The 13,681-nt window shown below is 41.6% G+C and overlaps 2 protein-coding genes across 2 annotated transcripts; both read left to right on the forward strand.

Moving 5' to 3' along the window:
* Positions 1–1,090: 1,090 nt before the first annotated feature.
* On the forward strand, positions 1,091–4,759 carry LOC120051978 (pleiotropic regulator 1). Its single transcript, XM_038998855.1, has 10 exons — positions 1,091–1,171; positions 1,329–1,430; positions 1,691–1,783; positions 2,335–2,484; positions 2,629–2,730; positions 2,835–2,937; positions 3,235–3,343; positions 3,509–3,648; positions 4,269–4,462; positions 4,692–4,759. Exons 1-10 carry the CDS (start codon positions 1,169–1,171, stop codon positions 4,749–4,751), a joined length of 1,056 nt encoding a protein of 351 aa, XP_038854783.1. The 5' UTR covers positions 1,091–1,168; the 3' UTR covers positions 4,752–4,759.
* Positions 4,760–11,638: 6,879 nt separating this feature from the next.
* Positions 11,639–13,264, forward strand: LOC120051979 (E3 ubiquitin-protein ligase TRIM39-like). Its single transcript, XM_038998856.1, has one exon. It carries the CDS (start codon positions 11,639–11,641, stop codon positions 13,262–13,264), a length of 1,626 nt encoding a protein of 541 aa, XP_038854784.1.
* The last annotated feature ends 417 nt before the right edge of the window (positions 13,265–13,681 follow it).

Raw genomic sequence — 13,681 nt, forward strand, 5'->3', positions numbered from 1 at the left:
ATAGGATTTTTAAGGCCATGTCGCCCACCCCTACTTTCATGCTCTGATATGTTCAATTGAGTTAACTAGCGTTTCCCTTCGTAGTCACAAGGTGAAGATGGCAGCGAAGCTAAGGGCAGACTACAGTGCCGTTCTACACATGCCTGTTCTGAAAGAGGGCAAGGACAGACCACTGGGCTCCAACATGCATGGCAATCAGACCTATCCCAAACCTGGTAAGAATGCCATCACTTCAACATAAATCATTGACAAATCATTATTGATTTCATGGGCAACGAATGAGAGCAAAACCTCCAAGTATTTCTCATTTATAACCCTCTGGTCTTCCAGGTGATGATCCAGAGTACTTGATCACTGGGACCCACGCATATCCCTCAGGACCTGGTAATTACAACAGTCTTACCCAGGGTTCCCTTACTCTGGTCCTGGAGAGGTACTGGGGGTGCAGGCTTTCGTTCCAGCCCTATCCTAACACACCTGATTTCAGCGAATCATGGCTGAAGATCATGCTGTTTTGAATCTGGTGTGTTAAATGATGGGCCGGACCAAAACCCTGCACGCCCAGTATCTCTCTAGGACCAGACTTGGCGAACCCTCCCTCTGGTCTAACCCCATGTAATGCTACTGTTGCATGTAAAACCACATTCATTCATATTGTGTCCTCGGGGGTGTTACGTGACTTTTATAACGCTGTGTATTGTCGTCCACAGGGCTGGCTCTGACGGCAGACACTCAGATACATAGGAACCCCAGTAAGGGGGGAGTTCAAGCCATGGCTCTTGCCCTGCCGCCATCACAAGCCAGGTACTTCCTTCAGATGATGCACGGTAGATGTGTCGAAGTGAGAAGACACCAGAGCAAACGGAATTCAATAGTCCACATCAGACACTCTGTTTGACGCAGTACTTCCCCACAATTCCATAGCACCACAACCTCCTGTACAGACCCCAGATGTTAGAGACATGAACAAAGTGTTATTGTATCCAAGCAACACGGGACTACAATCGGGGTTGCCTATCTTAGAGTGCACTTTGAGACCATCCAGCAACCATTTTTTTTGTGTGTGTGTAATTGCAGGCTGGATGCCAGTCGCACTGCAGCCGGTGTCGGGGACATTCACAGACACGCAGGGGGGGCAGAGAGGTCTCCTGCTCCTCACTCACACGCTATGGTGGGGTAACGCTCTCTGATACGTATCATTAGTGCTACACACCTTTTTTTTGCGTCTGCTAACACTTCGCATGCATTTCTGCACCAACATTCCATTCAGTCTTGTATGATATAAGGCTACCACTATCAATAATAATACTTTTCTGTCTTCTTTCTAGTCTCTTTTGGAAGGAGGCGGCACCAAAAACTCGTCCCTCGTTGCCAGAAAAGCCCCTACTATGCCCAAGCCCCAGTGGCACGCTCCATGGAAGCTGTTTCGGGTAAAGGACGTCGTTTTGTCATGTCAAGGGCTTCTGAATGCACTTACTTCCTCTACAGTCCACACACTTTATCAAATGCACGTGGCACACTTACAAAAAGCTTGGATGTTTTGTAAGGAACTGTCCCTAGTCCTTCGAACGTACTACAATAATCGTAGAATATCTTCATGTGAGGCCTATGTGTTTTAAGATAACTTCAGGTGTATTGACTTGCTCCCTGTTGTGTGGTAACTGATACAGGTTTGCTTTATCCCTTCCAGGTCATCAGCGGTCATCTTGGCTGGGTGAGGTCCATTGCCGTAGAGCCCGGCAACCAGTGGTTTGTGACCGGCGCTGGCGACAGAACCATTAAGGTGAGTACAGAGAGAGACCGAGAGATCTGTAACTTCTAAACAGCGGTTTTGAAGCTGTGTACAAAACCGAAAGTAAAAGACGCAAATATGAAACTTAAGAATGGAACGCATAGAAATAGCGCTTCTTCTACTTGCTTTCAATGAGAAATCTACAACTAGCATTTATATGTAAATTTGGTCGGGTCCCCCCAAAAAGTTACATATTGCAGCTTTAAAGGAAGAGTAAGTCCTTTGTTTTATCAGTGTGTGTGATTGGCAGGAGGGATGTGACAATTTGTTTGATTTGATTTGAGATGATGAGACGTTGGTTCTACGTTGTTATCACTATCATCACTACAGGGACTGAAGAATGGGAAGATTGTCTCTGTAAAGGTGCAGCCAGTGAAACAGTAGATATGATAATAAGAAGTGACATCATAAGGGTTTTGGGACACCCATTTGATCTATTCAATGTCTGTCAACTGGTGGCATTTAGTCATGTATCTCGTAATACGTCAGCTATAAGTTCGACCGTGACGTCAAATCCCCACTGTTTCTCATTCTCCTGACAGATCTGGGACCTGGCCAGTGGGAAGCTAAAGCTCTCCCTGACGGGACACATCAGCACGGTGCGCGGCGTGGCCGTGAGCACCCGGAGCCCCTACCTGTTTTCCTGCGGCGAGGACAAGCAGGTCAAGTGCTGGGATCTGGAGTACAACAAGGTATTGTACTAGTACCCTTTCATTTCTGCTTTACTTTATATGATGTGTTTCAATGGACTGTTGGTCCATTTTTATGTAGTTAAGTATTTAGTATAGTTACGCCCACTCATTACTGCTCTACCTCACTTTTATTTTATCTTTTAGGTTATCAGGCACTACCACGGCCACCTCAGCGCCGTGTACGACTTGGACCTGCACCCAACCATCGACGTGCTGGTCACATGCAGTCGAGATGCCACAGCCAGGGTAAGTCTTGCTAATGACTAGTTGTCTTAACTTTCAAAAACGTTATTTTAGTGGAACATTTTGGAGTGTATTGGGAGGTCAATATGAAATCTCTACGTCTATAGGTGTGGGATATCAGGAGCAAAGCCAACGTGCACACCCTGTCCGGACACACCAACACAGTGGCCACAGTCAGATGCCAGGCCGCCGAACCGCAGATCATCACAGGTACGGACAAGTATATGTTACAACTGCTTTGCCTTGCTGTGTTCATATATTGGCTAGTTGACTCACTCCAAAGTACCATCAATGGCTCATCATCTTGTTACGTTCTATTATGAGCTGGCGCGAGGAGAAATTTGACCTTTGAATTTTGACCTTTTCTCCTGGGTCATGTTCAGTAGGGAAAAAATAGGATAGAACACTTGAACTTGTCCAAATAAGAACGCAGCGTTTTATTGTTAGTTTCAAAACATTTTGCTACGGTGTGACCTTCTGAACACGACCCGGCTCTTTCCGTTCCAGGGAGCCACGACTCTACCATCAGGCTATGGGATCTGATAGCTGGGAAGACCAGAGCCACTCTCACCAATCACAAGAAGTCTGTCAGAGCACTGGCCCTACATCCCAGACAGTACGTCACTTCCTCATACGTAGTAAACGATGATGCATATGTTGCACCCAAGTTAGTCATCTTCTGGTATCTAGTTGTAGTTAATGATAGGGTTGATAGGCTCGCTCATTTTATTTCCGCGTTTTGTATTATGGCACTGAACCATTCGTTGGCTGAATGTTACAGGTATACCTTAGCCTCTGGCTCTGCCGACAACATCAAGCAGTGGACGTTCCCAGACGGCAACTTCATCCAGAACCTCTCTGGACACAACGCCATCATCAACGCAATGGCGGTCAACTCAGACGGCGTGCTGGTATCAGGAGGTATGAAAACGTCCTTTACTTTTTCCAACAGGGATATCCTTGTCCCATCGCGCACTAGCGACTCGTATGGCGGGCCGGGCGCAGTGCACGCTGACACGGTCGCCAGGTGTACGGTGTTTCCTCCGACACATTGGTGCGGCTGGCTTCCGGGTTAAGTGGGCATTGTGTCAAGAAGCAGTGCGGCTTGGCTGGGTTGTGTTTGAGGACCTTCGCCTCTCCCGAGTCCGTACGGGAGTTGCAGCGATGAGACAAGACTGTAACTACCAATTGGATACAGCGAAATTGGGGAGGAAAATGGGTTTAAAAACAATTTGAACAAAAAATATCTTGCGATTGAAATAGACAGTTTTGAGCCTCTGTCAGGATGATTGGGTCAGATTTTTTCTAGTCATAGTACATTGAATGACTCTGAAGGGCTTTGTTGCTTCGAAAGCGCACTACTAAAGATGGGCAACAAATGAAAGGGAAGTGGTAACTGCAGAGGCTGGAAGCAAATATATTGAATGGCTAAGTGATAGGAAATCCTATATACAGCTAGATCCTAGACACTGCTGTCTATCTATACCGATGTCTTGATCTAGATACAGCTAATCCTTCCATCTTTTTATTGTCTCCGTTAGCTGACAACGGCACCATTCACCTGTGGGACTGGCGGACCGGCTACAACTTCCAGCGTATCCACGCCGCCGTGCAGCCCGGCTCACTGGACAGCGAATCGGGGATCTTCGCCTGCATGTTCGACCACTCGGAGAGCAGGCTGATCACGGCCGAGGCCGACAAGACCATCAAGGTGTACAAAGAGGACGACACCGCGGTAGGGAAAGACTTTTATCCTGTGCTGTATAGCTACACAGGTTTTTGTTGATTTGAGATGTGATTCAATAGTGGATGTGTTATTTACAACCTCATACAAAGTGGATGTTTATTCAGTCAGGGAAAATGACAGTCACTAAGACATTGCTCAGCTAATGAAACTGTAGTATTACTTTGAGTACTTAATAAGTTCTTGTTTCTGACTAGGGTGGGATTGTTTTTTCTTTCAGACCGAGGAAAGCCACCCAATCAACTGGAAACCGGAGATCCTCAAGAGGAAAAGATTCTAGATTTGCAACAAACAAAAAAATACATTCATTCATTTCTGTTGTCAATATTCCCATCAATAGAACTTCCATATTTCTTTAAAGAAGAATATTCGCACAAAAACGAGTTGGCTTTTATTTTTACTATAATTTTGGGGGGTTTCAATGTACTCCTTATTCTAAGTACCATTTTGCAATCTTCAATGTACAATGTTAGTCCAACAAAGCAGCCATTTTGGACAGCCAATAACCTTCCAGAATGTTTGTTCTTGAGGATGAATGCTCTCTCATATCGCTGGTCACTCTCGTCCACCATGAGAATCCACTTCTCAGCTCCGTAAGGGCTCGCCTTAGTGTACACATAGTCCCCACTCGGGTCAAATCCAGTAAATGTGTGGAAAATTCTAGATTTTCTCATCATTAGAAATGTTTTCTTTTATTTCTTTATTTTCAGAAACACCAACTGTATATACAAGAGAAACGTAATGTGTTGAGTATTCTGGTGTATGAAATAAATCACTATGATTAACAGAACCATAAAGAAAAAAACATGTTGCATCTCATTTTGAATTTCCGTGAAGCGTGACTCACCCATGTAACCATTGGTGACAACATTCCCATAGTGTTTGCAGCTGTTTCCATTGATCTCCCAGTATCCGTTATCTCCTGGGTGGTCCTGGAGCTACACCGTATTCCTGGTTTCACTGATAACATGGAACTTCTGCTCACCTGTTAGACAAAGCAGATTTACACTGTAACATAAAACTACTTCATACGGTAATTTGTGGTATTATCAACAGTAAAATACTCAGTTTTACTGTAGCATACTGTAAATGATGGGCCATTGTGGGAAAATGTTGTGGGTGGGGAAATAATTGCTCTATTTTGAGTGGTACTGTAATTCCACCCCACAGAATACAGTACCATTACCGTATCATTGGGAGTTCCAAAATTGGTATTGTTGTTTCTGGCTTATTAACATATTTGAGGCGTGCTTTGTAAGAGGCTATATTGCACCTGTGAGTGAGAATGCTGTACCAATTTAAGTCCTATGTGGTTATAGTGCCCCATCAATTTAAAATGTATAGGGGACAGATTGGAGTGGGGCACATCTTAAACCTTAAATGGTTGCACATTTTGCCATGTCCTTTTGCTCTGTTTTCCCCTGTAGTCGCTGCCAGTTTGGAAGCTCCCAGAAGTGCAGGTGTTATAAGACACCAAATATTCATTAATATGCTGTAATGTGTAAACAGTTTACCTAGCAGCAAACCTGCTTGCACCAATCCCATGTAATTACAGTAAACCATTTTTATCATTCATTATGATTACGCTAGTATTCACTTTTTTAGCAGTATAATAATCAATGTTACGGTATTCTACTGTCATTACACAGTACTTGCTTTGATACTGTATTCATATTACAGAATTTGACTTTCCACAGCTGCCTGTAAGTTACTGTCAAATTCTCAGCAACCCCTTTACAGTGTAAATTAACTCACCAACGTGCATTAAAGGTGCAATAAATGAAGTATAAATACTCATTCATTCTTGAAGAATATAACTCATAAATGCCTCGTGAGTTTTGTTCAACTGTCGTACCTGATCGGAACCCAGAATATATTTTTTTACTCCATTGTTTGTAAATAATATAATAATAAACACTATATTAATCGTAAACAAACACTGTATAGCCTCAACCTGGTTAACGGTTAGATTCAGTCCACTTTGATATCTTGATAATATGCAGCTCTTTAAAGGGCAAATCCACAGATGAAACAATAACAAAACGAATTCCCCGCCTCTGTTTTGGTAAAAAGTTGTGGGATGGGCAAGGAGAAATGTAAACACTCTCAGATTAATCGACAGCTATGGTTACAAGGACTGACCATCAATTATATAAAAAAAGGATTGTTTTATCCATGATATGAGGCTACACAGTGTTTGTTTACATTTACAATGTTTACAAACATTGGAGGCAAACAAGCTTATATTTTAGGTTCTTGTGGAGTGTGACAATTGAACTGAGCTCATGAGCCATTTATAAGTTATTCTTCAAGAATCAATGGATATATATATATACACATACAATACTGGTCAAAAGTTTTAGAACAGCTACTCATTCAAGTTTTTGTTTTTACTATTTTCTACATTGTAGAATAGTGAAGGCATCAAAACTATTAAATAACACATGAAATCATGTAGTAACCCAAAAAAAAAGTATAAATTGATTTAGGAAATAGTCGAACTGATACAGGACAGACCTGGATTCAAATGGCATTTGTTTTCTTTCAGATACTTAGTGCGTTTGGTTGAGCTTGTATATGGAGTGCCAGACAGACATTAAAAAATTATATTTCAATGGTGCCAGATTGGTGGGGTTGTACTTTTGGGATGATTCTATTGGTTATAATGCACCAGGGAAGCTCAATCAGTGCAGCTAATGCATTTGACAGAAGAGAAAAAATACACTTTGAACCCTGGTCTGCAGGGCAATTTCCAGTTCACCACATCAATCACAAGCATTTCATTCAATATTGTCACGTTCTGACCTTAGTTCTTTTGTTATTTCTTTGTTTTGTATGGTCAGTGCGTGTTGGGTGGGTTATCTATGTTCGTTTTTCTATGTTCGTTTTTTCGTTTGGCCTGGTATGATTCTCAATCAGAGGCAGGTGTCGTTAGTTGTCTCTGATTGAGAATCATACTTAGGTAGCCTTTTTCCACCTGTGTTTCGTGGGTGCTTATTTTCTGTCTGTGTATGTCACCAGACAGGACTGTTTCGTTTCGTGTCATTCTCATTTATCATTAGTTTTGTTGTTTCGTTCGAGTTTCGTTTTCATTAAAAGGCATAATGAATACTTACCACGCTGCACCTTTGTCCTCCGATCCTTACTACTCCTCGTCAGAGGATCGGAAGACAGCCGTTACAAATATGTGGTTTTATTGTTGGGTATAAAATTGTTTTTATATTTGGGTAAATGGTTTTATTGTTTCTCCCTCAGTGGATATCTTAGTGACATACACAAACCCATATTCAAGATTAAACTGATCCTCTCTTGCCCCACAGCTCTCACAAAGACAAGAGGACATTGATTTATTTGTTTTCTTTAATTAATATGCAAAAAAATGTATAACAATTCTGTTATGTAACAAAAACTCATGAAGGGAATAGAGATACAGTCATTGGGAATCCCGTTTTCTATGGATAGAGTATTACAAACTTAGTAAGCAGTAATGACTCAATGTTGCCACAATTTAGGGATTCTCAGTTATGATCATGCATTGCCTCTGACATGACAACTTCAGTACTTGTCGGACCTGCATTACATACATTATAGTAATATAAAACATCCTCAGAGTAAGAGGCTCATTCATATTTGATCCACCGTAGTAACCTGATCCTGTTATCAGGCGTGGGACAACAGCTTGCACAAATTTAGAATAAAAACAATGTCCATGCAAGAAGACTGAACAAGGTGTGATGGAGTGATTTCAGACAGACAAGTGCCTGTTAATCATCTGTTACGCTCGTCAGTTGTATTTGTCAAAATGGTATTAAAAAGGAGCAACGCAGCACAAGTAGCAACCATGATCGTCATTACCGCAATCTAAAAATACATTTGATGTTCAAACACTTGTAGTGTATGGAAATAGTGCTTAATAACAGTGGTGACATGGAACTATTTGAATAATCTCTGACAGTACTGTCACCCACAAGAGGCTAAACAAAACATACTTTACAACCTGTAAACTAGAACCAAACTACACTAACAGTATTTTTGACTGAAATACTTTCGTTACATAAAAAAGGTGTTTCAAAAAGATATTGTGCTTTTAAAAAACAACAAAGCTTTCATGTAAAGTGTGCCATAAATTAATAAACGGGTTTTCAAAAATATTGTGGTCTCTGTGACTGGAGTGATATAAAAAACGGTTAAACCTGTTATGCATGGATTAAAGAAAACGCTTGGAATGTCTTTTGGTTTCCGTCTTCTGGTTTGGTCAAGCAAAAGTCCCTCCTGCATGAGTCTACAACAATAAACAAATGGAGTGTTAAACTTTACTATTGTCTTCATCAGCATCATCATTTTGTGTGTATGACTCTAGATTATGGAGGTAAATGAATGTATTCTCTGTAGGAAACGTTCTGTTAACTCACCATAGGCTTCATCTCACCACCGTCTCCATCTGGCCCGGGCCGATCCCTTCCCTCCATATTCTTACTGTCACGCCCTGGCCTTAGTATTCTTTGTTTTCGTAATTATTTTAGTTAGGTCAGGGTGTGACATGGGGAATGTATGTGTTTTTTGTATTGTCTAGGGTGGTTGTAAGGTTTAGGGGGTTTATTAGAGTAGTTGGGTTTATGTTTAGTATAGTAGTCTAGCTGTGTCTATGGTTGAGTGTAGGTATCTAGGAAAGTCTATGGTTGCCTGAATTGGGTCTCAATTAGAGACAGCTGGTTATTGTTGTCTCTGATTGGGAGCCATATTTAAGGCAACCATAGGCTTTAGCTGTTTGTGGGGAATTGTCTATGTTGAGGTTCTATGTTGCATGTGGTGCACTTAGTTCTTGTATAGCTTCACGTTCGTCATTTTGTTGTTTTATTTGTTCTTCTTCAAATTAAAGAGAAGATGTATTTTGCACACGCTGCGCCTTGGTCCTCTCTCTCTCCCTTTGACAATCGTGACACTTACTGTTCTCTACAAACTCCTAAAGAGGGATGGATAGGAAGAAGAAAGAGCATGAATCTGGGTTGGTGTTGAGACAATAGGGGTCAAGTATCGTAAACGCTAACAAGGTGAGTTCAGTGTAATATGTGCATAAGAACACTATTTACCATATAGAAATAGATTAAAGTGGTATTCTGTAAAACCATTCAGGTACGTTAGACATTTCTTCAGGCACCACAAGCAGCAGATGCAGGATTTCAACAAACACAGGCAGTTTCCTACAAACAGAAAATACATTCAGCTTTAGTTCTCCACCCATTGTCTGACATGACTTGGTAGAATTGAAAGTGAGTATGTTTAAAGGAATTATCTGAAAATAATATTTCCTGCTCCTTATGTAGCCCTTTCTGGAAGTCAAATGATCTCGTGACCTCATGGGTGGAATGTTATTCATATGTTTCAACAAGCCCAAAATCCAGTGTTGCTATGCCAAACAGTTTTGTTTTATTTCAGTCTTCTGTGATGTATAAAAAGTGTAATATTGTTATGTAAACTCAAAATGTATTACATTTCAACTCTATATCTGACATGGTATAAGTGTATTATATGTGTTAAGCCCATAACCATGTGTGTGAGGTGTAGACTTTTGTTTCAAAGTAGATTTGTTAAAGACTAACAAGAAATACTCTGTGAACCTGATTTAGCCCACTGCAGTAAAGGGTTATTCATTAATGATCAAATCTACCTACTGACAGTATTTGTTCATCCCCTGTGAATTCTATTGTAGTTGATGACTTTAGAAAACCTTCAACACATCTGCAGTATTTCCTTGTTTAACATTTCTGATTCACACTTTTGTATCAAGCATGAAGAGAGATCAGACATGTGAAGAGTTAACTGTTCCAGAGCACAGAGCAGCACTGGGTGGGGAGCAGCATGTAAACGTCACTTTACTGAAGTGAAACTGAAGTGTATAAACATACTGTACATTGACCACACAAGCAAATGGTCTCAATCTCTTCTGGAAAATCTGTTAAGACAGCTAAGCAGTCTCTATATATTTTTTACTACAGTACAGTATACAGTACCGATATATCGGAAAAGCGCCCACACTCTTTTACACATCGATAGAGGTGAGTACAGATTTACAAGGGCAGGTGAAGATGCATTCTACTGGGTGAATTCTTGTATTCTAATGAATTCCTTTATTCACCGGTTTTCTTTTTTCCTGTTTTCTTCTACATTACATTCTACTTTATTTTGTACATTGACTAATACATTGTCACGCCCTGACCTTAGTATTCTTTGTTTTCTTTATTATTTTAGTTAGGTCAGGGTGTGACATGGGGAATGTTTGTGTTTTGGGTGGTTATATGGTAAAGGGGGTGTTGGGTGTAGTGTATGAGTTTGTGTTGAGTGAATGTTTCTAGGTATGTCTATGGTTGAGTGAATGTGTCTAGGTATGTCTATGGTTGCCTGAGTGGTTCTCAATCAGAGACAGATGTCTTTCATTTGTCTCTGATTGGGAGCCATATTTAAGGCAGCCATGGGCATCATGCATTGGTGGGTAATTCTGTCACGATCGTCTTGACAAGAGAGAGAGGACCAAGGCGCAGCGTGTGCAAAATAAATCTTATTTTATTATAGAAAAGAGAACAAACAAGAAACGAACAACTATACACAAACTAACAAAATAACAAACTGACGACTGTGAAGCTATACATATAAATAGTGCTGACACAAACACTACACATAGACAATTACCCACAAATGCATGATGCCCATGGCTGCCTTAAATATGGCTCCCAATCAGAGACAAATGAAAGACATCTGTCTCTGATTGAGAACCACTCAGGCAACCATAGACATACCGAGACACATTCACTCAACCATAGACATACCTAGAAACATTAACTCAACCATAGACATACCTAGAAATATTCACTCAACACAAACTCATACACTACACCCAACACCCCCTTTACCATATAACCACCCAAAACGACAAAACACAAACATTCCCCATGTCACACCCTGACCTAACTAAAATAATAAAGAAAACAAAGAATACTAAGGCCAGGGCGTGACATACATTGATTCATTTATACTGTATGTTGTATGGTTAAACAACTTGAAATAACATTGGTTGGCTTCTCTAAATGCCATGTTGACAGTGGCACTGAAACTATCGAGAGCTGACTCATTCCATGAAATAATTTATAGTTCCACCTTCTCTGTCTAGATATGGCTTCCTCCAGCAGTCTCCTAACTGAAGAGCAGTTCCTGTGCTCTATCTGTCTGGATGTGTTCACTGAGCCAGTCACCACTTCATGTGGACACAACTTCTGTATGGCCTGTATCACAAAGTACTGGGATAGCAAGGACCTGTGTCAATGTCCACTGTGTAAGGAGAAGTTCTCCAGACGACCTAAGCTTCGTGTCAACACAACTTTCAGAAAGGTTGTAGAGACATTTAAAAACAGGAGAGATAAAGATAGAGATGGGCCCCCTCCCAAACCTGGAAAAGTGGCCTGTGACGTCTGCACTGGTATGAAGCGGAAGGCCCTGAAGTCCTGCCTGGTGTGTCAGACCTCTTACTGTGAGACTCACCTGGAGCCTCATCAGATAGCCCCACCCTTAAAGAAACACAAACTGATCAACCCTGTGGAGAACCTGGAAGACAGGATCTGTAAGAAGCATGACAGACTCCTGGAGTTGTTCTGTAGGACTGACCAGACATGTGTGTGTCAGTTCTGCACTGAGGGAGAACACAAGACTCATGACACTGTCCCTATAGAGGAAGAGTGTGGAGAGAGGAAGGCTCAGCTGGGGAAAACTGAGGAAAAAGTGCAGCTGATTATCCAGGAGCGACTGAAGAAGGTTAAAAAGATCAGACTCTCAGTAAATCGCAGCAAGAGAGATGCAAAGAGAGCGATAGCAAACAGTGTACAAGTCTTTACTGCTCTAGTGCGCTCCATTAAGAAAAGCCAGGCTGAGCTGATTGAGGTGATTGAGGAGAAGCAGAAAGCAGTAGAGAGGCAGGCTGAAGGGTTTATTAAAGAACTGGATCAGGAAATCACTGAGCTAAAGAGGAGAAGCACTGATCTGAAGCAGCTCTCACACACTGAGGACCACCTCCAACTTCTCCAGAGCTTCCTATCCCTAGAATACAAACCTCCACCAACCAAGGACTGGTCTGAGATCAGTGTTCACAGTGTTCTGTGTGTGGAGACTGTGAGGAGAGCTGTGTCTCAGCTGGAGGAGATACTGAATAAAGAGATGGAGAAGCTGCCTGAAGTCAAACTGAAGAGGATTCAGCAGTATGCAGTGGATGTGACTCTGGACCCTGATACAGCATGTTCCATTCTCATCATGTCTGAAGATGGGAAACAAGTGAGAACTGTAGCCATACCACAGAATCTTCCTGACAATTCAAAAAGGTTTGAAGTTCATCGATTTGTCCTTGGAAAGGATGGCTTCTCCTCAGGAAGATTTTACTATGAGGTGATTGTTAAGGGGAAGGCTAGATGGAATTTAGGAGTGGCCAGAGAGTCCATAGACAGGAAGAGGAATATCACACTGAGTCCTGAGGATGGACTCTGGACTGTGACCCGAAGGGATGAGAATGTTAACTGGACCTCCCCCCCTTTCATCCTCTCCTTGAGAAAGAAGCAACAGAAGGTGGGGGTGTTTGTGGACTATGATGAGGGTCTGGTCTCCTTTTACAATGTTAGTGCCAAGTCTCATATCTACTCTTACACTGGCTGCACCTTTACAGAGAAACTCTTTCCATTCTTCGGCCCATCTGATAATGATGATGGTCAAAACTCAGCCCCTCTCATCATCGCTCCTGTCAATCGTACATACTGATTAAACAATGCAGAGGGAACAGTTAATTAACTAATTACATTCACAAATCATTAAATATATTTAGTCAGCTGACATGACATGTGATTAGAATTTCCATGGATGTCCTCTGAAATCTCATAACGAATTTAAAATTGAAACTTCTTTACTCTTTAGGGACAGATTGAATATTACTAGGGGAGGGGTGCCACAAAATAGGGGAGGGTTGTCAAACCTTTTTTTATTGCTTTGAGTAGGGCACAGGGGAGGGTAGTGCATTTTGTCCCTGGTTTACATTCACCATTCTTCTCATATTTTCTCTATAAACAATGTCTTGACTTCTGATATTACCCTAATTAAGTTTAGAAACATTTGGGGAAGGTTTGGTATGGTGTGGCTATTAACCTTTAGTTACTGCAGGCCAATGATATGAAGGCAGTG

The sequence above is a fragment of the Salvelinus namaycush genome, chromosome 8 (assembly GCF_016432855.1).
Source record: "Salvelinus namaycush isolate Seneca chromosome 8, SaNama_1.0, whole genome shotgun sequence".
Taxonomy (NCBI): Eukaryota; Metazoa; Chordata; class Actinopteri; order Salmoniformes; family Salmonidae; genus Salvelinus; species Salvelinus namaycush.